This window comes from Triticum aestivum, chromosome 3B (genome assembly GCF_018294505.1).
Source record: "Triticum aestivum cultivar Chinese Spring chromosome 3B, IWGSC CS RefSeq v2.1, whole genome shotgun sequence".
Taxonomy (NCBI): Eukaryota; Viridiplantae; Streptophyta; class Magnoliopsida; order Poales; family Poaceae; genus Triticum; species Triticum aestivum.
In genome coordinates, this window is record NC_057801.1 from 459,771,102 (window position 1) to 459,796,354 (window position 25,253).

The window sequence follows — 25,253 nt, forward strand, 5'->3', positions numbered from 1 at the left end:
CTTTTTGCGGTGTGTTTGTCGAGATCGATGAATTGTGGGTTTATGATCAAGTTTATCTATGAGAAATATTTGAATCTCCTCTGAATTCTTTTATGTATGATTGAGTTATCTTTGCAAGTCTCTTCGAATTATCAGTTTGGTTTGGCCTACTAGATTGATCTTTCTTGCAATAAGAGAAGTGCTTAGCTTTGGGTTCAATCTTGCGGTATCCTTACCCAGTGACAATAGGGGTTGCAAGGCACGTATTGTATTGTTGTCATCGAGGATAAAAAGATGGGGTTTATATCATATTGCATGAGTTTATCCCTCTACATCATGTCATCTTTCTTAATGCGTTACTCTGTTCTTATGAACTTAATACTCTAGATGCATGCTGGATAGCGGTCGATGTGTGTGGAGTAATAGTAGTAGATGCAGGCGGGAGTCGGTCTACTTGTCACGGACGTGGTGCCTATATACATGATCATGCCTAGATAATCTCATAATTATTCGTTTTTCTATCAATTGCTCGACAGTAATTTGTGCATCCACCGTAATATTTATGCTATCTTGAGAGAAACCACTAGTGAAACCTATGGCCCCCGGGTCTATCTTTTATCATATAAACTTTCAATCTACTTTTATTCGCATCTTTACTTTTCTTATCTATATTATAAAATACCAAAAATATATTTATCTTATCATACTATCTCTATCAGATCTCACTTTCACAAGTGGTCGTGAAGGGATTGACAACCCTTTATTGCGTTGGTTGCGAGTTCTTTGTTTGTTTGTGTAGGTGCGTGGGACTTTTGAGGAGCCTCCTACTGGATTGATACCTTGATTCTCAAAAATTGAGGGAAATACTTACGCTACTATTGCTGCATCACCCTTTCCTCTTCAAGAAAAACCAACGCAAGCTCAAGACGTAGCAGGCCGCGGCTGGCCAAGAGAAGCGGGCACCCGGGGCTACAGGCCGGGCACCTGGGGCCGGCTGGGAGCAGCGCCATGGAGGGGCTGGACCTCCAGGGCCAAAGCGCCCGGGCACCCGGAGGGTCCAGAGCCTCTCCTTCATCTCTCTTCTCGCTTCTCTCCTCCTTCTCCTCGACCGTAGGTGCTTGGGTCTTCGTGCTAGCCTCTCCATGATCAACCCCCTGACATCTAATCATGCATAGTACTTCCGTTTGAGGTAGGACCCAATTCTCGTGTGAAATAGAATGGAACTCGGAGAGGAAAGAAGTGACCTCGTTCTCGATGTTGCGTGGACGTGCTCTTGTCATCGGTCCTCGAGGTGCTTGACGAGTTGTAGTAGAGTCCATGGGGATGAGCGAGGTATGCTCCGCATGACGAGTGGTTTTTTTTGGGTGGGCTAAGGTAGTCAAGAGCGAACGTGACAGCAGTCCTGACGCCCGCGCCTGTGCTCGCGGTTTGTGGGAAAAAGCACATCCGAGCCGTCGAGCGGACCGACAAAACACATTTGGACCAACAATTGCGGGCAGTTTGAGGGTTGGCCTTGGAGATGCCCTTAGGATGCATTGTGCATTCCCGGAGAAACGTGGCATCACGCTTGATACGTGGAAGTATGTTACTATTATTATTTTTTATTTAAAAGAATCTTTGATGTAAATGCAAAATGAGGTAAAACTTCGTCTTAAGAAATAAAATGTCCATTCGGATCAACACCATCTTGGCGTGGGGCGTCTCCGACGAGAAGCTTCAGCTCAGAAAGTAGTGTAGCTTTTGGTCCACAGCCACAGCCACAGGGATCAACTCAAAGTCCATGACTGACTAAATTGACCCGTCCCCATCAACCCTTTCTCCAAGCAAACATAGACCATTCCATCCCCAGCTTCTTTCTCTTCAAGACAAAGGCAAGCAACACCCCGCGGCAAATAGATCTACGCCGTTCATCTCACAAGAGCCCTCCTTCCAGTTCCATCCCTCTCCGCCCCCCCAAAACCCACTCCGGACCCGATCGACGCCCCTTCCAAGCAGGCCCCGGTCGACGTCCCTTCTTCCAAGCCGGCCCCGGTCGACGCTCCTTCCAAGGCGGCCCAGGTCGACGCCCCTTCCATGGCGGCCCAGGGTGGCGCTCCTCCCAAGGCGGCCACCGGTCCCGGTCTCTACTCCGAGATCGGCAAGAAGGCCAGAGGTCAGGACGAGCGCGCGCTTCCCTTTTGGGTTACTTTCCAGGGGTTTTGTGGAATTTTGGTGCTGATGATTCTCGATTTGAGCTTTCTAAGCGTCCCCCTTTACTAATTTCTGGTTGCTGTCCTTGGTGCTTTTGCAGATCTTCTGTACAAGGATTTCACCACGGACCAGAAGCTTACCCTCACCACTTACGCCGCAAATGGAACTGTGAGTAGTAACGATCTCTGCTCGCTTTTCGTGGTTTCCTGTCATCCTGTGGAATGCTTGCCTCGCATGATTCGTTCATGTATGCGGCAGTTTGTAATTGTTTGAGTTGGATTCTAGATGGCTGCTGGGGTTTTCGTTTGAGGTGTTGTCTTGTGTAGCGTGCATTTGGGAGGATCCGAGGCTTCGTTTTTGTTTTCTGCATTTTTATGCAGATTGGGGATGAAGTGCGTCTTCGCCAGCGGTCTGATAGGCTTTTGGGGGATGGTTCGATTTTGAGATGAGTTGGAGTGCACGAGATCTCAGACTGCCTTAAGAATAGTTGGTGGATGAGGCGTGATATTGGGCTTTTTTTTCAGTTCAAATCGTTGGTAGTCCCTGTCTCGGATGCTCTAGTTTATTATCTATGTTGCCCGTGAAATTTCTGTACCGGTGCGATGGTGCTACTAGTTGGAAAATTGGATCTTTTGTGGGTCTTATTGTGGTGGGCTAACGATACATGTGGTCATCTTTAGATTGAATTACTGTGTTCATGTTATGTCATATGGAATGTTGATTACAGGTTGGATAGAACTTGCAATTTTCCTGGTTTCAAATTTGAAGTGAAGCTGTATGCAAGTGTTTTTGGTGTGTGTGCATTGTGACATGCATATTGATGGTTTTCATGGATTGAAGCTGTATGCTTGATGAAAGTGGCATTTGGGGTTGGATGTAATAGCTAGTGAGGAGCATGATGCTTTAGTATCTGCAGTTTTCACTTTTCACCAAGTAAACCTAGACCTGATATTAATTAGGTGTTATTCCCTTTATTCTGTGCCATTGTTCATCATTTCTTCGCCCTCCTGGTTTATTTAGTGTCTAAAAGTACGTGTTAATACAGAATTAATATGAACTGCTTTCTGATATTTAGGATTTGATGTCTGGTACCTTTGGGTGTTAACATTTTGGTTCAAGATCTGCTTGCACTCTACCTAGTTGTCCTTATTTTTGGTTTCAGAGATTATGTTTGCACCCAGATAAACTTCATGTTATGTTTTAACTGGAACTACGTCATGTTACTCAACAATGTAGGATTTCTAACGTGTATTTATGAACTTTCTTTGTTGATTATGGCCGAAGCCCCGCCCTGAATTAATAGGTAGGAGTAGATTATAAGATAGATAATCATTAGAGAGTTTGCAATTATAATGTAACAGTAAATACTAGATTACATTATTTGTATTGGTTTATTTTGGTAGGACCATTGTTAATATGTTAGTTCACTTTGTCTACTGCTTTATAGATACACATGCTGACAAACAACTGATTCAGTCACACTTTTTCATTTTTATATAGTCCATTGTTAACTGACACTGTCAAAATTTCAAAACCTGACAGTTCAGCGACACTTGGCTTGCTAGAAATCCTTATTTTTGGCTTCAGAGATTGTGTTTTCACCCAGAAAAACTTCATGTTATGTTCTTTAACTGGAACTACGTTTATTTAACTTATCAGTGTAGGATTTCTAATGTGTATTTATGAACTTGATCTTTATTAATTGTGAGTGAAGGCACGCTCTGCGAATAGGTAGATGAACATAGATAGTCGTGAAGGAGTTAGCAATTAGAATGTGATAACAGTAATACTAGATTCTAGAATTTGTATTGGTTTATTTTAGCAGGACCATGGTCGATACGTTAGATCACTTTGTCTACTGTTTTATAGATATATGTTTGCTCATTATGTGATACAGACTGACAAACAACTGATCCAGTCACACTTTTCAGTTCTTTTATAGTCCCTTGTTTACTGACACTGTCAAAATCCTAAAACCTGCTAGAACAGCTCTTGTTAGTACTTGGCTTGCTATAAAATTATGGCCTGTTGCTAGTCTTTATCCATTTTCTGTCCATACTCGTCTCATCTTTCATATGTCTGTAAAGTTCAGCTCCCGCTGTCTTAAGCTTTCAGTTCTAGGTGTGAACTATAAATCTGATAATATATTCTGTAATTTATCCCTATAGGCAATCACTGCTACAAGCACAACGAAAAAAGAAGCTATCCTTAACGAGATCCAGACCCAGTTTAAGTACAACAATGTCAAAGTTGATGTGAAAGCAAATTCAGACTCTCAAGTAAGTTTGTGGCTGTGTCCTTTTCCTGTCAAATCTTATTGTAAGGAAGTCTCAGATTCTGATGATGAACCAAGCTTAATCAATTGTTTCAATGTTTCCTTTTTAGGTGTTAATCACAACCACATCCGAGTTTCGGTACATACCAGGCTTGAAGAGAATTGTGACCATTCCTTTGACAAACCACACTCCTGCTAAGGTACCATCATTTTCCAGATTGGTTTGGTCTTTTATAGCTCAATAAAAATGATGTCTTTTACACTCTTACCTTCTTCTTGCAGGCTGAGTTGCAATACTTCCATGACTACGCTGGAATCAGTGTGGGTTTTGGCCTACACTCAAAACCTCTGATTAACGTTTCAGCTCTGGTTGGCAACAAAGCTCTTGCTCTTGGTGCTGATGTTGCCTATGATAGTGCAACTGGGGATTTCACCAAGTGCAATTTTGGAGCGAGTTTCACCAATGACGATCTTTACGCTGCTCTGATGCTGTAAGTTTTTGCTTCTAAAAGACTCTTGGCCACTTCACCTTTCCTGCAATCTTGCATGAACTAGATGGGGGTGTGTATGAATGGTGGATGATTTCCCTTTTCAGGAACAACAAAGGGGATAGCCTATCTGTGTCTTACTACCAAATGGTGAGCAACAGCCAGGCCGCTGCTGGAGGAGAGGTGAGCCACAGCCTGTCGAGCAATGAGACCACCACCACCTTGGGGTTTCAGTATTCCTTGGACCCTCTGACGACCACGAAGGTGCGCTACGACAACCATGGCATGGTCAGTGCCCTCATCCAGCACGAGTTGAGGCCCAAGTCATTGCTCACCATCTCAAGCAAGTTCGACACCAAGGCCATCGAGAAGAGCTCCAAGATCGGGCTCTCGCTGCTCCTTAAGCCCTGATGATGATGATGATGATGATTATGCCGATCCCTTTAGGTTTAGGATGGGGGTGGTCGACTGGTAGCTTTTCATATCGCATATTACACCTGAGGAGGTCGTGTTTGGTGCGACTCATCTCGTTTCTGCAAACTTGTCCTCGCTTGGTGCCATTTTTTTATTTTTTTTGAGAATTAGTACTACTTGCCCAATGTCCGTCCAGTAGCTTGTTTTAGATGTTCGAAAGCTAAATCAGTGATTCTCTAAGTATTGAACTGAATCTCGTAAATGCCTCTATCTAGAAAATGCAAGTCCCGTTCCGTTATGCTATTATGCCTCCCCACAAAATTCTTGGATCCCTCTTGCTACTTACTTCCTTCGTTCCTAAATATTTGTCTTTCTAGAGATTTCAACAAGTGACTACATACGGAGCAAAATGAATGAATCTACACTCTAAAATATGTCTACATACATTCGTATGTGGTAGTCTATTTGAAATCTCTAGAAAGACAAATATTTAGGAACGGAGGGAGTAACATGCTGTGCAAGTGTACAACTTGTACTTGAATACACTAGAAAAACATGATATGCTTCATTTATTCTCGTATAAATCAAACAAAGTGACTTCAACCTTATTGTAAATGCACTATCTTACATATATCAGACAGAGTGGGGTAACCAATGTCCAGTAGCTTGTCCTCGCTTGGCGTCATTTTATTTTGAGAATTGGTACTACTTGCCCAATGTCCAGTAGCTTGTTTTAGATGTTCCGAGAGATAAATCAGTGATTCTCTAAGTATTGAACTGTATCGTAAATGCTTTTGGCCATCATATGCCTCTTATCTAGAAAATTCAAGTCCCTTTCCGTTATGCTATTATGCTTCCCCACAAAATCCTTGGATCCCTCTTGCTACTTAACATGTTGTGCAAGTGTACAACTTATACTTGAATACACTAGAAAAACATGGTATGCTTCATTTATTCTCGTATAAATCCAACAAAGTGGACTTCAACCTTATTGTAAATGCACTGTCTTACATATATCAGACAGAGTGGGGTAACCACTGCAAATAAGCATCAGGCAATTTGCCTTCAGTAGCAATGTTTCTGCACATAGATACAAAATATGTTCAATTGCGTACATATTAAAGCGTTGCTGCAGGGAAAATGCTTCCACTGCCATTGCAATCGCCTTTTCTCGGCACCACTAGTGACCAAGTCAGCCACTCCATTCTGATGCCATCTCTTCCTACCTGTATGCTATTAGTAGATTAATTATACTGAGTAGCGGTGCGACAAAGTCTAGGACGCCGCTTCCCAGATTTTGTAATCATGTCCCTCTGCTGCAACAATCCAGTTTATGGGACCAGTTGGTTCAAAATGTCCCGCGCCAATCTTCATCAGTAAATTCTCATTAATCTCGGCGGCATATAAATTCTGTTCTGCCTTGAGTATCTTGATCTACATACCGACATATACATATGACCAGAAATTTTAGATATTTGTTCATTGCATATATGGACATCAAGTGGAAGGGAGAAAAAAAGGTACACATTTTTATACCTTGCTGCGGCACTGAATCTTTAAGCGGCGTCTGATAGACATTAATTTGGCAATATCTTGCTGTAAGTGTGAGAAGATGTGATCATAGAAGACTGCAGGAGTGCCAGGATGTGTCAAGATATAGGCATAGCCTTGCATCTCCATACCATAGGGAAATCTCCAATGACCCTACAGTTATACCAAAACCCATGTTAGGAGTATCAAGATTGGTAACTCAGAGTTGAACCCCGGAGCACGTGCTTCCGGCTTAATATAAAACATTCCACATTGTCAAAATTATTGACAAAAATATTGCAAACACTTGTTATCTTGTGCCCTGTGAAAAAAGAGCAAATTCAATGCATACAAAGTTGCTAGAAACTATTCTAGCAACTCATTCTTCCTTTTTGTGAAGAACAGTTACTAACATACTTTGTCATGAATTGCTGTCAAAAAAAAACTTTGCCATGAATTGCTGTCAAAAAAAATACTTTTCATGAAAATTTGCAGGTACATGCACATGGCTGAATTTTTTCCAGAATTTTATGAAACTTCAAAACATCCTCTTTTGAAAAAAAAACTGAAGGGTGCAAACTAGCTTGGGAGCACAAAATCTCACTCTTGGATGAAGACCTGTAGAAAAATTTGCAAATTCTTGCAGTTGGGGGGGAGGGGTGATCTTAGAACATAATTCATTTGTACAAGAATTCTCAGGATTCCAAATTTCAACAGCGATGGAGTAAGACAGGGTATTTTAGAAACCGTGTTTCAAAAAATAAATAGAAAAGGGAAACTGAGCAACATTAAGTAAATAAGAAAAAGGCAGATACACAGTGTTTATTACTAAGGTACATCAGATGGCAGGATACCCAGCATAGAATGGCAAAAGCTTTTGACTATTCCTGCACAAATACATTTAAGCCAGGATATGTCCACTTGCCCAAGGTTCTGTGCATACTCATACCAATATTAGGGAGATATGGCTAACATTGTGTCACATGCTAAACTTTTGGGGTCCATGCCCATGACACATTGATCCGTGCATATATAGAGATAATGTACTGTACCTGAGTAGATCCGGTGTCATGATTTTCTATAAATGTGACTGCACGTGAAGGCCACCAACCTAATACTCCAGGGGGGTTTCCTTTTTCATCGGACAAGCGCCAATACTCAGATCTTTCCAGTGCCTGTGCAACGCAAGGAAGTTCCATATTACAGTCGTATAGAAACAAAAGAAGAAACTAGAAGAAGAGTACACGATGTCCACCAGTACAAAAACAAACAATGGGTAAGACTAAGCACTAAAATCATTCATGAGTTAAATAGCATCAGGAAACCACTTCAGAACAGATTTATCAACAATTACTGGAATGGAAAAACTATGTAAAAGCAAGTTTAATTAACTAACATCATGATGGTTTTGCACCTGCATCTCGCGTTAAAATCAATAAAGAACTTATTGTAGAGAAAAATACTCAATCATCAATAACACTTACATGATCTTTCTGTAAAAATATATAAGACATGATTCAACCAAGCAGGCAGGCAATGCTTCACGACGCATATGGCAACAGAAGTTACTTGAACGAATTTCGCTGAAATCTTACCATATGAAGTATTCCCTTAGTAGTGACATCAAATGCACCAGCAGTTCCGTTTGTAGCATTTATCCAGTCAACAATTCTCTGCCTGTGAGCATCCTGGTTATAATCCATCTCACCATAAGTATAACTGAGAGAGTCCCAGTACTCTCCTACTGCAAAGTATGGTTCAGTTGCTTCCATGTAATCTTTGACATATCCACCCCAAAAGCCACGAGCAAAATCAAGTCTCCATCCATCATATCCAACTTCCTTTCTGCAATTCGAGCAGAACAACTATGAAAACATGTGATGCTGGCATTTCCGCAAAATTCAGGTCCAATTGTCCATAATTCAATTAATATCCTAAAGTTAATGGAAAATATACCAACACATTAAGATTTGTCAGCTTCTCACATATTGGAGTAGTGGGAACATCAAATGTTCTATCTCCAAAGGAAGGAACAGGTAGTATTTCCTAATAATGTGTCGCTCATTCAACAAACTATTTATGTATTAAAATTGTGGAATGTGTTGTGTGGGCTATGTGTCAGGCCATCTTGAGTTTTCTCCTCTTTCTTTTCTCAACGAAGCAGGCCATGTTAAGTTTGTTAGACATTCCTATCAACCAACTATCCGAAAAGACTGGTCTGATAGGAAGAGGAGATATAATATACTCTACTTAACACCCCCCCCCCCTCCCCCCTTCACATCCGACATGGATATGGAATGATCAACACCTCCCCCCATGCCCGATATGGGCATGGATAACTGATTGGGGAAAATACAGGGACTGAGAAAAAGAACTCAGGTCTGATATTATGTTAGATATTCCTATCAACCAACTATCCCAAAAGACCAATCTGATAGGAGGAGATATAATATACTTAACAAAGTTGTGGTGGTATGAATCGTTTTTTATAGGAAAACTGTACGACAGGAAGGGCATCGAATGAATGGAACTCTGAATTCCATATCCATTTATCTGCCTCTCTTATCTTCTTCTCAGATCATATCCCTGATCCCCAACTCTCTGGTGAATTCACACAGTATCCAGACCAATTCACTGAGAGATTTGATCGTCAGAGTTGAGAATACAAGTCATATAACACACAGCTGCAAATTAGATACATAAATGATGCATTTACATGTAGTCTATTAATGGATGATGCACATTTGAACAGCTCATGCATTAACAGACAGTTAAGAATGAAAAAACATAGGAGCTTTCACCAAGAAATGAAAGGGTAGCAGACCTCAGCCAGCGAAGCCATTCTTTAATATCAGTTCTCACAAAATCTTGTGAGTGATCAATGTTTGGTGCAGCATGGAAGTTATCTCCACTGCTCTTGTTTCCTCTTCCCTACAAGCACAAGAATTTCGCCATGGTACAAAGGGTTAACAGATATCATATGCTGCAGAAGGAAAATAAAATGGTAAAAGCATGTAGAACAATCTTTTTGAAAGGAATGTAGAACAACCTTGTAATTTCTAATTTTACTTCTGGAGGTGGATATTTATTTCCTTCTATTTCAGAACACAGGTCAAGTTCCATTAAGTTATTTGCACAACTTAAGTATGAATGCAAATTAGTGCATTTTACTTTCAGTGCTAAAAAGGTAAAACAATAAAAGGCAAAAAGGCAAAGAGTTAGTCAGAATTTGCAGGTCACTCAGCCAGACTACCTTTAAGCATCATTTTGTTGGTTGACTTAAGTTTATTTTCTCGTAACTTCAGTAAGCCCACACTTGAGGGTAAATATCGGTGAAATTTCATTACTATACCCATGCAGAGGAATGATGCAACCCATTTTATGTTTGTGTCTTCAACAGAAATTATAGCAGCACAGTGGAAGAACCAAACAACCACAATCGGTGATGATATTAGAGAATCAAAATGAACTTTGAAGAACGACGTACTCGAAGTCGATTAATCAGGTTTAGTTAGCACGGAAAAGCCTCACCTGGAAATGTGGATCATCAGCAACGACCGCTCGGTCATCCCAGTTCATGCGCCCACCAAAAATATTCCAGATCCCGTTTTGATTCTGAAACTGAGCACATCTGTGATTTAGAACAGCATCACCAAGAACCTTCACACCATTTTCATGAAAAATATCCACAAGCTGCTTCAACTCTGCCATGGTTCCATATCTGAAACATTGATGATATCATGGTAATGCAGCATAGCTCGCGTGATGAGGTTGGGAGAAATTCGGAAGGAAAACAAGCTAAGTACAATTTTGCAACAAGATTAGCAATGCTTTTCTCATTTAATACCCAAAGTGCTTGCAAGGTCATGTTTCTACAGTCTACAGATAGTAGCAAGATATCCAGAACAACAAATATACACCAGAGTCACAACATTTACTACATAGCCTCATCAGTCACCTAATACAGAACACACATCACCTGCCTTGTTCATTCATTAGGAGGAAAACTTCTGATCAGTTCATCATTTACTCAACAACCACCAAATAGTTTTCCAAGTTTGCACATTGGCATGCATTACACTAGCAGGCAAAACTTTACACAAGCAAAATCACAAACAATGCAGATGGGTATGCGATGAGACATTGGTTTGCCGAACTTCTACTTCATGACCAAATAATATAATGAATAATTCATGCAGGAAATAGTATCATGGCAGTGCTTGCACTAACCATGGAAGGAAATAAGGTCTCAAACATTTAGTGCAGATAAAAAGGGTCAACATCCATAAGGGGCGTACTTGCTGGTGAAGTTAGGAACAGCATTACAGGATAAAGAATATACAGCTTGAAGATGGTATATCTTAAGGACAACTGCTAGCATCAACAATTTGCATCTTGCACAAAATTGCATTGAGAAGTTTGGCATGTATGTGGGCTTTGTTAATCAAGTTTCCTTATTTTGTTCAAGCTCAAAATATTAAACATGGTATTGGTCATGCATCAGCCAGTTGCTCCAAAAGTCCGAACTGATGGAGAGAGGCGGGCAATATATTTCAACACTCCACCTCATGTCTAGGCTTATTTAGTCCTTACACGTGGAATCGATGTAAGCCTCAGAATCTATTTTTTATACTGCGTTGGCAGGGTCTTGAACTCATGACCTGTTGGCTCTGATGCCATACTGAATTCATGCACCAGCCAGTTGCTCCAAAAGTCCGAACTGATGGAGAGAAGTGGGCAATATATTTTAACACATGTAACTAGTTTGCACATTATACACTGACATCCAGTTCAAGGGACCAGCAAAGGAGATACTATGGCAGAAAACAGAAACTAATAAAATAAAGTAAGATAACATTACCAAATGTATCCAATTCTCAAAGGACCATTTTAAGGAATATAATGTTTTTTTCACAAGTAAATATACCTGGAATTTAGGTTGTATAAATCCCTTGGCATGTATCCTTCAGGTGATACAGAGTCAGTAGGTGGTGGTGACCAAACAATGGTGAAACCCAGGGATGACAACTCCTTGGCCTTTGTACCAAGTTCAACATACCATTTTCCTGACTTATGTGACTCCCAGTTAAATCCTTGGCACACTATTTCGAATCCAGATCCAGTGCCAGAACAAGCTGGCTTCACGCTTTCTGGGTCATCGATGTAAACAGGGTCTTCTACGGCATCAATAGTGGGGCTCCTAAATATGCTATATGCTTCAGCTGCTAACCTCTCGATTTCTTGCAGAATATCTTCTTGCAGAACTTTATTCTTTGCTCGTTGACCTCTTCTAGACGACAGGCCAACCACCAGAGTTCTTATATCGCTGATTAGACCATCAGTTTGCACAGACTTATCATCAAGTTTATGTTCACCAGCCTTATGAGGCTCTTGAGTGCTGCCAAATTGCTCCACCCTCGTAAGAGGAATATAGAAATCAAATCCATTCTCTGGATTTCTCAACCAAGTATGCTCATTAAGTTTGAGTGCGAAAACAAGACCCGAGTAGTCTGCATCCAGTGGGAATGATACAGCATTGCCTGTACCATCAGTTTTTTGCTGCAGCACCAGGTAAGATGTGTGAATATGAATAGCTAACTGATTTTTAGGCAGCTTAAGTTACTGGATCTCAAGAATAGTACATGTAAGCTCTGTGAATGGAAGGAAACAAGAAAGAAAGAAAAATGGCAGCACCCCAAAAACACCTTGTCAACTCAAAAAAGTAAAACTTGCTTGTGTGTGCATTCTGCTTTGAAGATATAGGAGAGAACCACTCCTAAACAGACTAGGGAGTTTGTCCTCGCCTGACCAACCAAAGCAGGAATCACCCAGAAAGGAAGCACATTTTTAGCTCCATGGGGGCATGGAGCAATGGCACCATTCTCCTTTGTCATTAGACACATGAGTCCATATTGGATATGCACTGAGTTTAATTATGTGGGTTCCCAAAGTCAAGTACATTAATTATATAAAGTGTAAAGTGGTATATATGTTTTGAATTGCTGAAACGCACGATCCCCGAGGTCTTCAGAGATTTGCCAAATATCAGACTAGTTTTTATACTTCACTGTTTCTCTATAGAAGGTTCAATTAAATTCCAAATTATCCAATGGGTTTGAAGAAAAAGTTAAGTTTCAACCAGACCTTTGGTGGAGTTACAGCGGAATCCTAAGTTTTTGTTCAAGTTTTGCAAAACTCGCATGAAAATCAGACAACCTTTCATGGTGCCTTATCACCGTCAGTGGTGACGATGGAACAGGAGGAGCTGTCCTCGTCGCTTATCTGCCCCACTAGCTTGCCAAGGTCAGCACTAGGTCGAGCTCATGCATGTCGCCGGTCACTGCTGATCCGTGTTAACATGCCTATTGTGTACGTGACAGCAGGGCTTCCAGGAGGATTACACGCCGTATCTATTAGGTACTTCAGGTTGTTAGCTATGCATTAGTGCATACTTATCCATTGTAAACCGTGGTTTATCTCTCTGATCTTCCTTGTTCTTCTCGATCTAATCCCAACAACCTGTATGCTTATCAGGGATAAGCCCCTGCATATTTAACACGTACCTCAATCTTAATATGCTATGGGAGCCAAGAGATCTTGAGTTCAAGACCCTGACAACGCGGTATTAAAAAAAGATTCTGCAGCCTACATCGATCCTGCGTCGAAGGACTAAATAAGCCTAGATGTGAGGCGGAGTGTTGAAATATATTGCCCGCCTCTCTCCATTAGTTCGGCCTTTTGGATGAATTGGCTGGAGCATGAATTCAATAATCCACGCTAACCTTGGTCAAGAGAATCTTGTTCTAAGATTAATCCCTAACTCCTAACTAGTTTGACAGATATTATCTTAAGGAATCATCATATGGTGTAGAGGGGTGGAGCCAAGGCTCTATGGTTCTGCAGAACTTTTCTCAGCGGATAACTTGAGGGGAGGAGGCTCCATGTGATTTCATCGCTCCAGGGAAGGAGTCGCTCGCGTCGCTCCAGGGGGCGGCTCGGGCGATCCAGATCTCAGCCGCCGCCGCTGCCCCCACCCCTTCCACCTCTGCCCCCCACCGCCGCCGGAGGAAGCCACCAGGCTAAGCCTGCGCAGCTGACGGCGGCGGCGGGCCTTCATCTCCTCGCACGACGAGTGGCGGCACGGGCTCTTCATCCCCACACGGTGGGATCTCCGACTACTGCAGATTGGCGGCCCTGGATGTCGAGGTGCACGCGGCGGAGACGGATGCCGGGGCGGCGGCCCCGGTCTTCTTTGGCGACCTTGGTGACTGTTGTGGCCGCGAGGGCGGCACGGCACCTGGTTCGGGGGACTCGGAGCGGCTAAGCCCCTCATCTCCGCCTGGTGCGGGTGGTGAAGGCGGTGTCTGCTCAATCTCTGGCCTGCTGTTGGGAGCCGGCGGGCGACGGCGTGGGGGCCAGTCGTTCTGCCTAATAAAGGCGGCGGTCCTAGGGTTCCTCTCACACGAAGACGAAGATCTGCTTGATGCTTGTCCTCCTTGATCTGGCCGGAGTGTCAAGTTCCGGAAGGCTCCGCCGGCGAACTCCCTTGGGCGTTTCATGCCTGGAGATTGCTGGATCGGATGGGATTCGGTCGTGCGCACCCATGTTTTTTCCGACCGTTTGGTTTCTGGAGGGAGCGGCGCGAAGCTTTGCTATTTGCTGCCATCATGGGACATGTCTTTTTCGTTCTATGGTGAAATCAGAGGCAGAGAGTGTCATGGAAGCTGTGATCTGAGGACTAGTAATGGTGGTTCGAGTCTTTGCGGTGATGAGGAATTTGCTTGGTGTTTCAGGACTCGTAGCAGCGGCATGCAAGTAGGGGAACACAGGAGAAGTTCAAGGTCTTACCTTTCAGGGTAAAAATCCAAGGTCTAGCCTTAATTGGTTGTGCCTGACAATGGCCTTTTCGAAGGCATTGTTTTGAGATCGTGAACTTTCTTGAGGGTGAAAACCTATGATCTATGATCAGCCGATGATGGCGCTTGTGCAATGTTTCCTTCTTGAAGGTGTCGCTTTTGGAGAATTTGGAGTTTATGTGGTCTTGGTGGTGTTTGTACTGCTGCTTCAAGGACTAGATCACTGTAGCAGGACTTTTTTTTAGCTTCTTTTTTTGACTGTGTGCATCCGTAGTGCCATTAGGGTATTGCGTTGTTGCGGAGGCTGGGTGTAATTGGTATCTCCGCAATATTAATATATTCCCTTTGTCGAAAAAAACTTGAGGGGGGGCCCTGACAGTAAAATTTTATTTAAACAAGAAAAAAAAGTAAGGCGGCCTGTTGATAACAGAATTCCATATCCTATAGACCCAAATATTTAATCCCCACTACATCTATTTCTCTCAACACATACCAGCCAACCCTCCACATCATCAAGTACATGCAATCCCTTCATATTCCATTTTCGAGTACATGCACTATAACGTGCAGCCAACCTCCGCTTACTGCTAGGTCTATATATGAAGATAATGTGGAGGGGCATTATTCCCATATTCTAATTTTATTCTTTACATACTTATTGCTATTGATTGGAGAGTTTCCCTCCTTCCCCTTCCTCCCCTCGCTGCCGCCGGAGGATGCCGGCGGGCGAAGCCCTCGACGGTGGACGACGGCGGCGGGCCCCTCGTTCGTGTGCTCGCCTGCTGGTGTTTGGCACGCTGGAGCGGCGAGAGCGCGCAGTGGCGTGGCGGGCGGCTGTCTGCAAGCAGGGAAGGTCGAGATGGCGTGGAATGCGTGCGCGGTGACGCTGCTATGGTGGCGGTCGGCCGCTACAGCGAGCAGCAGAGTTGAGGGCACCCAGATCTGGGCCGTGTGGGCCCCGCCCTGGCCCATGACAGTCACTTTGCCCCCACTCACCCACCCTCCTCCCTCCTCCCACCCTTCACAGCCGCCGCCGGTGGTTGCCGCTGGGTTGGTGAGCACGCACGCGGCGACCCTGACGGTTGCTATGTTGTGCCCCGGCGGATCCTGGCGGCGGCGCGGTGCAGGTGACTGTTGTCGCCTACTAAACGCACTCCCGGCGGTGGTCGGCCTGCTGGCGCTACGCTGGTCGGTGCCCACTCCTGCGACGACAACGTTCCTAGGCTTCCCTCCTCCATGTGTGTTAGTCTTCTCCGACGTTCTTCACCATGTCCGGTCTGCCACTGCATCTGAGGTCTTTGCTCATGGGTCGGGACGAAATCCCCGCGCGGCGACGGCCTGCGCTGTCAACGGCGATGCCCGAGGGTGCCGTCACCTCCTTGGAGGCGTTGGCATGACCCTGACTAGACCTCCTCCTCGAGCACCGGGAGAAATCCTAGGTCCGACCTCCCAGACCGGGCAGCGGTGGCGTCTCAACGCCGTTCCCCTCTTGAAGGCGCTTCTTTGGCTGCCAGTGGAGTACTTGATGTGGCAGATGGTGGCTAGTGATGCATCGCTCTGGCGTAGACTGCTACACAGGGAGCAGGTCGCAACGTATGCCAGCACCGACGCTCCCCCAATGAATGCTACGCCAGTTCCTGTCGGGACCTACCCTTCACCCGCCGACTCTCTAGGCACATGGGTGCTAGGTACATTGGCCTGGGCAGTCCTGGAGTTGCAGTCATCCCTGGAGGTGTCTGGCAATGGCGGTGATGCTGCCATGTTGCTCTGAGTCTTTGCGCTTTGCCATTTTTGGCTGGAGGCAAGGTTGGGCTAGGCCTAATGTCGTTGTGTGTCTGTAGTTGAGGGCACACCTTACCTAGTCGCTTGGTGAGGACGTTCGTGTGTGTGCGCGCGCGCATGTGTGCCCATGTGATAGCTATCGGCCAAGGCCAGTGAGAGCTTTTCAAGAGTTGGGGGTATATCTTTAACTCGAGCAGCATCCGCTCCCGAAATGTGAGGTCCGTTTAGTATCCCAAAACTGCTTAGCAACAATCGGGCATGTGGGTAATGTTGGGGTGAACCAAAAAAGTTTGGGTAGAGCCGTAAAAATATTTGGAAGAAAAGGACTTATTTTTCCATAGTACAGTCTTATTCTTTAGTAAAATCAAGATCATTTTGCCTAGCTTAATAGGGATGATAGACTACTCATATCAATAAAGAATTCCTTCTTTTCTGGGAGCCCATTCGGAAAGAACTCCAAAGTTACGCATGCTCAGGTTGGAGCAATTCCAGGATGGGTGACCGACTAGGAAGTTGGTCCCAAGTGCGCATGAGTGAGGACAAAGTGCGCATGAAAGACTAGTGTTGATATGTGAGGCCACTCTAGATCCCGCCAGGAGTAACAACCAGTAACCGGCGGGTGTGTCCGAGGCGTTACAAGTTGGTATCAGAGCTGATCCTCGTGGTTATGTTTGCAGGTCCGGTGCACGCTCATGTTGTGCATGACGTGTGTGACCCATCGTGGCACACGACATGACACATGTGCTGGACTAGATGCACAGACGTGTGCCAAGAGGGAACGCTCATGTGGGCCGACGAGGACGTCGGTTCCTTTGAGTGGGGGTGTATGTGATAGACTGGCTTAATAGGGATGATAGACTACTCATACCAATAAGGATTTCCTTCTTTTCTGGGAGCTCATTCTGAAAGAACTCCAAAGTTAAGCGTGCTCAGCTTGAGCAATTTCAGGATGGCTGGCTGACTGAGAATTTGGTCCCAGGTGCGCATGAGTGAGGACAAAGTGCGCAGGAAAGACTAGTGTTGATATGTGGGGCCAGTCTAGATCCCGCCAGGAGCAACGGCCAGTAACCGTCTGGTGTGTCCAGGGCGTTACAGTTCCTCCTTTTTGGAGGTTGTACCCCCGATGTCTTCTTGTTCAATGAAATGAAAGCAAACTGTTTTGCGTTTTCTCGAAAAAAAACTAATTGCTATTAATTCCTACAGCAAGGCATGGGGTATTAGCTAGTTAGGAGTATAAAGGAAACAGCAACAATTAATTGCACAACAGGGCCAACTTTACTATTTTAGTGAATTCTGTTTCCGTTATTCCCTCATCAGATTTAAAAAGACCCTAAGCTTGTTTTGTACACTTTTCCTAGTAAAAGGGGCACGACTGAAAGAAGTAGCCCTGTTAACAAGGGGATTATATTACAGAGCAAATACTCCCTCCGTCCCAAAATTCTTGTCTTAGATTTGTCTAAATACGGATGTATTAAGTCGCATTTTAGTATTAGATACATCCGTATCTAGACAAATCTAAGACAAGAATTTTGGGACGGAGGGAGTATCTTTCAAAGATAAATATTTACAGAAAATGTTGAAGGGTAAACACAAGTTTATGGCAAAGTGAATAATACCAAACTCTCCTTTACTTTTCAATTTTGGCAAAATTCTTTATACATTACAAAATATCATTTATTTAAAGAATGTTAAGTTTCTATGGATAATCTATGGTAAGCACCATCACACTTTTCCAGTTTAATATACTGTGGGTTGGTGAATTTTAGTCCATACAATTTCAAAAGTGCGCGTGGTACAATTTTCAGTTTCCATTATACATGGTGAATCAGAAAATAACAGTCTGTACAAGTGGCATGATGTGATTCTACTTTTGCAAACTGCTTTTCATGCCATTTATTAGAGCAAAGCTTGTCAGTATCTTAACACAATTCAATTTCATCTCTCTTTCTACAAAGGGCTCAAAGTTATCTCCTTACCTCTAGCAAGGTCTGAAGAGCTTTCTGTCGGAAGATCTTCGTGTTTGGTGGATGCGGTTCGGGTGGGATCCCCCAAGTCATGCTATTGCCTTTGCAAACTCCCCAATGAATGATAACATCTCCAGTAATGTCAGTATAGAATTCCACGAGACTTTTATCTGTTCCAGTGTTCTCCATCACAGCAACAGATACAAAATGCTCAAAATACTCTGGTTTTAAGATAGGATATTCCTCATAGAACTCTGAAATGCATTTTGTGCTTGGACCTTTATCCCCAGGTACAGTTTCTTTTAGCTGAGCACTAGATCCTTCAGGTTTCACTCCTAAGACACAAGAGAATCCAGTATGTTAGATAGCCTTCCTTGAAGGCCCCAAGAAAACAAATTCTTCAGTTTGTGAAAGCCAATACCATGTAATTTTTCAGTCAGAACATACCATGTAATTTTTCAGTCAGAACATACCATGTAATTCTCTGAGAATGCTACTGACTACTGCAGAGCAGCAATTGACTTGAGGACAAAACAGGTCGTCATCCAAAAAACAATAATAGCAGGAAAAAGGGAGCAAACTTATCGAGGAGAACCACATTACATAAGTCAGCATTTTTTATAGCAGTTGCTTGCAACTATGATTGCTTTAAAAGAGGATTTCCTTGGTTTATGCAAGTGAAATCCATTGCTTGTATGCTAATGTTCTTACGCTAAACATCAAGAAATGTTGTTTTTGCCACGAACTAAGGTGAAAATGGAGCAAATTATCGATGCAGCAGTATTTATTCTGCTAAGGGTGTTATGGCTTTTTCCTACTGGTCTAGGGTTTGGGAGTGTTCTTGAATCCTTGTAATATAGTTTGCCCCTTTGGGCAGTGCAATACAACAAGAGTCATATAACATGGTACTATGGTAGTATAGCACCAATGTTCAGGCTATGGTCCTGTATTTTCCACCGCCGTCGCCCCTCTTCAGCCACTACTGCTCATCGTCTTCCATTGCGCTTCCCCCAAGAGGAGCGAATTCCGCTCCTGGGGCTAAACAAACTCATCCGCAAACCTGTAATTCATTGTAGCGGGCAAGGATAACCAGTGGTTGCATCTAAAATTTCCTTTTACTTTGCTCAGGGCTCTTGTATTATTAGGTACTCCCTCTGTCCCAAAATATAAGAACGTTTTTGACACTAGTATAGTGTAAAAAACGTTCTTATGTTTTGGGACGGAAGGAGTACTTTTATAGAAGAAACATATTTATCTAACTGAAGGACCAACGCAAACCCACTCGAATAGGACAGAGTACTTAAAGCACTAAAATAATAATAATCCAAGAGAAAGTGCTGTAAAAAATCCGTGAAAAAGTAACTGTCATTTTTTTTTACGCGGAAGTAATTGTCATTGAGAATCTTAATAACCTAGGTAGACATCAATACCTTGTTTTGCTCCTAATGGATCTCCATCCTCGAGGGATCCACTTAAGGGTATTCTGAAATCCCCACCCTTATGTTGGAACCATGCACCTGTTCCCTCTTCCTAACAAAGCAACAATCAATTGAGACATTTAAAGTGGAAGCTGAATAAACCCTTCAAACCTAAAAGAGCCAGAGCAATGCACATAATTTAACTAATACTCCCTCTGTAAAGAAATATAAGAGCATTTAGATCACTATTATGGAGGGAGTATATGGATCTATTAAAATATGAGGGCAGGCCTGGCGCAGTGGTGAAGTACTCCCCACTTGTGCCAAGAGGTCCTGAGTTCGACGCGGCCTCTCTGCATTGCAATTGCAATGTGCAGGGTTAAGGCTTGCCTCGTATAATCCTTCCCCAGACCCATGCAGATATGCATGTCTGTGGTGTACGATATCCTTTGGTTAGACAACTAGAGAATGCATAGACAACTTTCCACAGCCGCATTACCTTCAGTGACAGTTTAAATGGAATGGAATTGAGTGGGCAAGTCCTATATTTATGGTGACAGTTTTAATATAGTATAGTAAGTTAAGAAACAAATGTCGCCTGGGAAATAAATTGAAAGCAATGCACTCGTGTAAAGTTTGAACCTTGAGAACAAAATTGATAGCGGCAATTGGAGTGTCCTTGTCAAATTTGATTTGCACTTCATGAAGTATATGTCCTTCTGAATTGGGTGAAATCTCCAGTGGTGTTTCAATTGCAGAGTCCTGAAAGTTTCAAATATTGTTTAGCAATTTGAATCCTAGATAGTTACAGAATTATAGCTAAAGTATAAATAAGAAAGAGGTTCCTAAAAACAATTGAGTCGTGCAGACACCCATATGGCAGTGTCAATAGCTGAAAACTGCTTTAAGCGCTTGCTTGAACAGTTTTCACAAGTTTAGAACAACCTTGATTGGAACCGAACCAGGAGGTCTAATTTCCGAAGGAGGTTGATTCCATTCGCTGCAAATATATAGATAAGGAGGATAAGATGAAGTCAGTTCTTTTAGGGAGCAGAGCATCTACAAGACAATGGCCTACGAACCAAGGAGACATAACACACATTGGTATGCAATCGAATTTGCGAACATGATCTTCGAAAAAGAAGACATGTGAACATTTCCACCCAGTTGTGCAAACATGCGATTATTAGTTAGCATGTGCTTCAATGATTATTACAGAAGAAAAAAGGTTGGATGGATATTCAAAGTATTTTGGAAATGTGTTCCAATACCATTAGTTCCTTATGCAACAAAAATGTAGTGTCAGGTTTTGTGCTGGATTTTCTCTGCTTATTGATTGGGAGCAACCACATTGCCCACCTGATCTGATTTACTAGTCTGAAACGAACATGTTCATAGTTTTCCCAGGCATTCACCAAGAGATTAACCCGGTGCAGTGAAGCTGCATTGATATGGCGAGGCAAACCTACCTCGCTGACAGGTGACAAGGCGTGCATACCTGCCGGTCTCACCGTGGTAGGAGACACCCCAGTGCAGCAGCCACTTCCCCTCTACGTCGCAGCCGATGACGACCTTGCACTTGCCGTCCGCATCCGGCTCCGCCTCCACTCTCACCCACGCCTTCCCTTCCACCTGGACACACCACACCAGAGAATCAAAATACCAGCCAGAATAAAATGAAGAAGAAAAAGGAGAGGCACAATCCACAGTTCCACGCGACGGGGCACAGAAGAGGTTACAGTTTGGCATCGGCGGAGGGGGAACTTCTCGGAGAAGACCACCGCGGGCTCTCCGGAATCAGCCACGGGCACCTCCGCCGCGCCGGCGTGGGCGACGACGACGCCGCCTCGAGCGAGCCTGACTCTCCTGGGAGCGGCACGGGACCGGGCCGCCCGTGGGCGCGCGGCCACCAGGAAGGCCTCCCCTGGCGGCCCGGCCCTCGGCGGCGGGACCGCCCGCGGGATCGCCGGAATGCTCCAGCTAACCGCCGACATGTCACGGTCTCTCGCTCTCTGTCCAACGCTCTCGTCTGCGTGTGCGTGTGCGTGTGCGTGTGTGTCTGTGAACGGGGAGGGAAGGGAAGGGAAAAGGACGGGAACGGAAAATGGGGTGGGACGGGAAAAATAAAGGGTGGGCTTAAAAAGGAATGGCCCGTCGTCGTCGGGAGATGGTTTCCCGGGCCCGCGCGTCAATGGGGGGAGGGCCTCGCCACGACCGGTGGAAAATCGCTGCCGCGTCGAGGCGGATTGGGAAGGGGGGAAAGTGGTCGATCCTCCTCCCGAAGCTCGATTTGCTAATTTTGGGATCCCAAAGCGGACGGACGGCTCTCTCGCCGACTAGCCGTGCGCAGCGGTGCTGTGGTATCTTTTTCTTCTTCGTTTCCTTGAACTGACGGTGGTGTGGTATTAATAAGCGATTGATTACGTGTTCTAAAAAACAAGCGATTGATTACGTGTCCGGCCGTTAACTAACGGATGAGTGGGAAGACAAAAGGAAACGGAATTGCTTCACACACGACTGTGTGCATACGATTCGTACGATCCTTCCAGCAAAGCTAATCCTTCGTGCCTGTGCCTAGAGTCCAGCCCATCCTGCCCGTGCCTAGAGTCCAGCCCAAACCCAAACCCAAACCCAGTCTACCCAAACCCATAAACTTTCACGCCTTCTCCTCTCCCCGCCACTGCCTTTTCACGCCTTCTCCTCTTCCCTCCAAACATGGCCGTCCAACTCCTTCACGATCCCTCCCTTGCTCACTAGTGATAGTGAGTCAATCTCACTCTTGCGTAATCTGCAGCTAGTACAGAGAAGTTCGATCCCTTCCTTGCTGGTCAGAAGGTAATCCACACTTATCAGATGCATTGCCCGGATCCAATCTACACATGCCCTAGATTTAATTTATGGCCCTCACACAATATCTTTGATCTTTTTGTTGGCAGTTTTAAATTCGTGATGGAGCCAAATCTGATTTTTGGTGAAGTAGTAGATAAGAACAGAGCATTTGAAGACGCTGACGAAGATGCTTTCATCTTTGAGGAAATTAGGGGTTCTTCGGATGATCAACAAGTAGAGCAGATCATGATGTTGCAGCCTAAGAAGGGGATGACGTTCGATAGTGAGGATGCTGCTGTTAACTTCTCTAAAGATTATGCCAAAAAAGAGGGATTTGGTGTAATAAGAAGAACCACTAGACATGGAGAAGATAGCAAGCTTGTTTATTTTACTCTTGCTTGTAACAGGCAAGGGAAGGCTCAATATTCATCCAAGAACTCATTTAAACCTAATCCATCAACGAGGATGCAATGCCCAGCTAAGATTAATTTCTCTCGTTGTGAGGAGAAGTTCTGCATTACATCTATTACGCTTGACCACAATCATCCTATAAGTCCAAGTAAAGCCAGATTTCTGAGATGTCACAAGAAACTGGACTTGCATGCCAAGAGAAGGCTGGAATTGAATGATCAAGCAGGAATTCGTCTGAATAAAAATTTTGGTTCACTTGTTATGGAAGCTGGTGGGTATGGTAATCTTGAGTTCGGTGAAAAGGAGTGCAGGAACTATTTGCAAGAGACAAGAAGGCTGAAACTTGGTGCCGGAGATGCACATGCTGTCTACCAATATTTTCTTCGGATGCAATCAAAAGATCCTGACTTTTTCCATCTTATGGATGTGGATAAGGATGGAAGACTGAGAAATGTCTTTTGGGCAGATGCAAGAAAGGTTGATGCATACCGTGCTAGCCATGCTGTTCAAGTACAGGCAGAAGATCCAACATCAAAGCATGAAGATACAATGTTAAACAAATAAAAACTTGTACTCAGTCCAATCCCTGTTCGCAGTGCAGGCCGTCCTCGTTCAAAGAGAAAGATATCTAAAGTGGATCAAGTGATCCAAAAATTGAGAGCAAAGAAGCGGCAGGTGCCAACAAGTACAACCGAAGTGCAGACTCATAAGGGGAGAAAGGTATCTAGATTTACAGTTATTTTTTTTCTTGCCATTGTAACTTGCTAAAGTGTAAGAACTACCTTATAGCAGAATTACGTCAGCAAATCAAAAAGTGGGCTCCAGAGTTCAAAACAAACAGAGGTAATATTTCATTCAGATACTGTTATTATAGTATTTCAACATGTTTCCCTTTATGTGTAAAGCTTTTTTTCTTCAGGGAAATATTCAATATGAAGGATATGGGGCTGGAAGTTCTTGGTTCTTTCTAAATGAGTTTCAGGTACTTAGTTTGAGAAGTTGTAATTTACAGTACAGTACCAATATATAAGACACTCAAGCATTGCTACATGCTACTTGTTCCAGGAACTACAAACAGATGAGCATGCTACCCCAACTCATATCATTTCTTACATTGATATTCTCCAGGTGCTACACATATTCACAATCAACTATTTGTTGTTAGAAACTATTTGTCAATGACTAATTCGGTTCTTTTAATTTGAAAGGGAAAGAAAAATGCCATGGATCTGCTAGCTGCCAACCTGAAGGAATGAAAAATACATGCTCTGGAGTCTGTTGTACTTCTGAATGGATTTGACGACAATGTCGCTTATAGCATTGGATGCCTCCATTTATTTTCATTAATGTAATCGTATTGTGAGAGCCATCTGTCTGTGTCATCTAGAACAGCTTGTGAGTACTAATTTATCTCTTTTGGAGACAGAGTTATCTAGATCAGCTTTTGGAGATATGTACAAGAGCAATTCTTGTTTGCATTATCTTATATTCATTTAAATGTTTCTGTGTTTCACTTATGTTTTTGAAATATTTCTGCATTTACAGTTTAAACTCTCGACCAACATATTGTTAGAGCCATCTGTTTGTGTTATCTAGATCAGCTTGTTTGGTTTAACTCTGTAATCTGAGAAAATGTTCTGAATTTCGGTCAACTAGCAGTACCTCTGACTGGAGAGAAAAACTGAAACAAATCTGAAAGAAATAATTGTCATAGTGTCATTCCTTTCACATATGCGCACTTTGAGAGTACAAGTAACTTCACATGCCGATGGCTTCACAACCAGCTCACATGTAGCCGACAGAGTACAGAATAACAGAGGAACAGCCGGTTCTTGTATTTACAAGTCAATTTCTTGCCACTAGATTAGCAATCCAAGTTACAGAAGATCACGACAACTCTTTTCAACCTCAGATCAGCATGACAGGAAGACAAGTGATTGATGAGAGGCGCGGCGCGGATGGCGGCGGCGGTGACCAAGACGACGATAGCGTGCTCGCGGACTGTTGCACCAACGACTGCGGATGAAGACGATGAAAGAGATAGAAAGGCGATGTTTGTCGGGGTTGCGGAGGGCCACAAATCCATGTGCAGGTCCGGCCGTCGGTGGGATGTTGCG

The 25,253-nt window shown here is 43.7% G+C and overlaps 2 protein-coding genes, 1 long non-coding RNA gene and 1 pseudogene across 4 annotated transcripts; 3 read left to right on the forward strand and 1 right to left on the reverse strand.

The window, feature by feature from the left end:
- The first annotated feature begins 1,833 nt into the window (after nucleotides 1-1,833).
- Nucleotides 1,834-5,644, forward strand: LOC123070354 (mitochondrial outer membrane protein porin 4). Its single transcript, XM_044493516.1, has 6 exons — nucleotides 1,834-2,131; nucleotides 2,270-2,337; nucleotides 4,338-4,448; nucleotides 4,555-4,644; nucleotides 4,727-4,935; nucleotides 5,040-5,644. The coding sequence occupies exons 1-6, from the start codon at nucleotides 2,053-2,055 to the stop codon at nucleotides 5,341-5,343; spliced, it is 861 nt and encodes a 286-aa protein (XP_044349451.1). The 5' UTR covers nucleotides 1,834-2,052; the 3' UTR covers nucleotides 5,344-5,644.
- A 630-nt stretch (nucleotides 5,645-6,274) lies between these two features.
- Nucleotides 6,275-22,005, reverse strand: LOC123070353 (alpha-amylase 3, chloroplastic). 2 transcript variants are annotated; one of them, XM_044493515.1, is made up of 14 exons: nucleotides 21,851-21,869; nucleotides 21,636-21,782; nucleotides 21,395-21,528; nucleotides 20,842-20,896; nucleotides 20,539-20,658; nucleotides 19,909-20,008; nucleotides 18,491-18,813; nucleotides 11,804-12,435; nucleotides 10,408-10,597; nucleotides 9,701-9,807; nucleotides 8,472-8,721; nucleotides 7,929-8,051; nucleotides 6,883-7,050; nucleotides 6,275-6,780 (listed from the first exon to the last, which is right to left on the reverse strand). In XM_044493515.1, the coding sequence occupies exons 7-14, from the start codon at nucleotides 18,665-18,667 to the stop codon at nucleotides 6,622-6,624; spliced, it is 1,806 nt and encodes a 601-aa protein (XP_044349450.1). In that variant the 5' UTR covers nucleotides 18,668-18,813; nucleotides 19,909-20,008; nucleotides 20,539-20,658; nucleotides 20,842-20,896; nucleotides 21,395-21,528; nucleotides 21,636-21,782; nucleotides 21,851-21,869; the 3' UTR covers nucleotides 6,275-6,621. The 2 variants fall into 2 exon arrangements, with proteins under 2 accessions (XP_044349450.1, XP_044349449.1); XM_044493514.1 differs by having other exon boundaries at nucleotides 21,636-22,005.
- LOC123070355 (uncharacterized) lies at nucleotides 15,267-16,162 on the forward strand (annotated as a pseudogene).
- A 182-nt stretch (nucleotides 22,006-22,187) lies between the features above and the next one.
- Nucleotides 22,188-24,569, forward strand: LOC123070356 (uncharacterized). Its single transcript, XR_006433619.1, has 5 exons — nucleotides 22,188-22,731; nucleotides 22,833-23,979; nucleotides 24,056-24,118; nucleotides 24,202-24,264; nucleotides 24,345-24,569. It is a non-coding gene; the product is annotated as an uncharacterized lncRNA (long non-coding RNA).
- Nucleotides 24,570-25,253: the final 684 nt, after the last annotated feature.

Excerpts from the sequence above, each read along its gene's own strand:
- LOC123070353 (XM_044493514.1), bottom strand. The coding sequence starts at position 21,890 with ATGTCGGCGGTTAGCTGGAGCATTCCGGCGATCCCGCGGGCGGTCCCG. Across the intron at positions 12,436-18,490 it reads CTCTTCAGACCTTGCTAGAG|CAAAAAACTGATGGTACAGG; the intron begins GTAAGGAGATAA and ends CTGGTGCTGCAG. Across the intron at positions 8,722-9,700 it reads GAATGGCTTCGCTGGCTGAG|AAAGGAAGTTGGATATGATG; the intron begins GTCTGCTACCCT and ends CTCGAATTGCAG.
- LOC123070354 (XM_044493516.1), top strand. The coding sequence starts at position 2,053 with ATGGCGGCCCAGGGTGGCGCTCCTCCCAAGGCGGCCACCGGTCCCGGT. Across the intron at positions 2,338-4,337 it reads CTTACGCCGCAAATGGAACT|GCAATCACTGCTACAAGCAC; the intron begins GTGAGTAGTAAC and ends TTATCCCTATAG. Across the intron at positions 4,936-5,039 it reads CTTTACGCTGCTCTGATGCT|GAACAACAAAGGGGATAGCC; the intron begins GTAAGTTTTTGC and ends TTCCCTTTTCAG.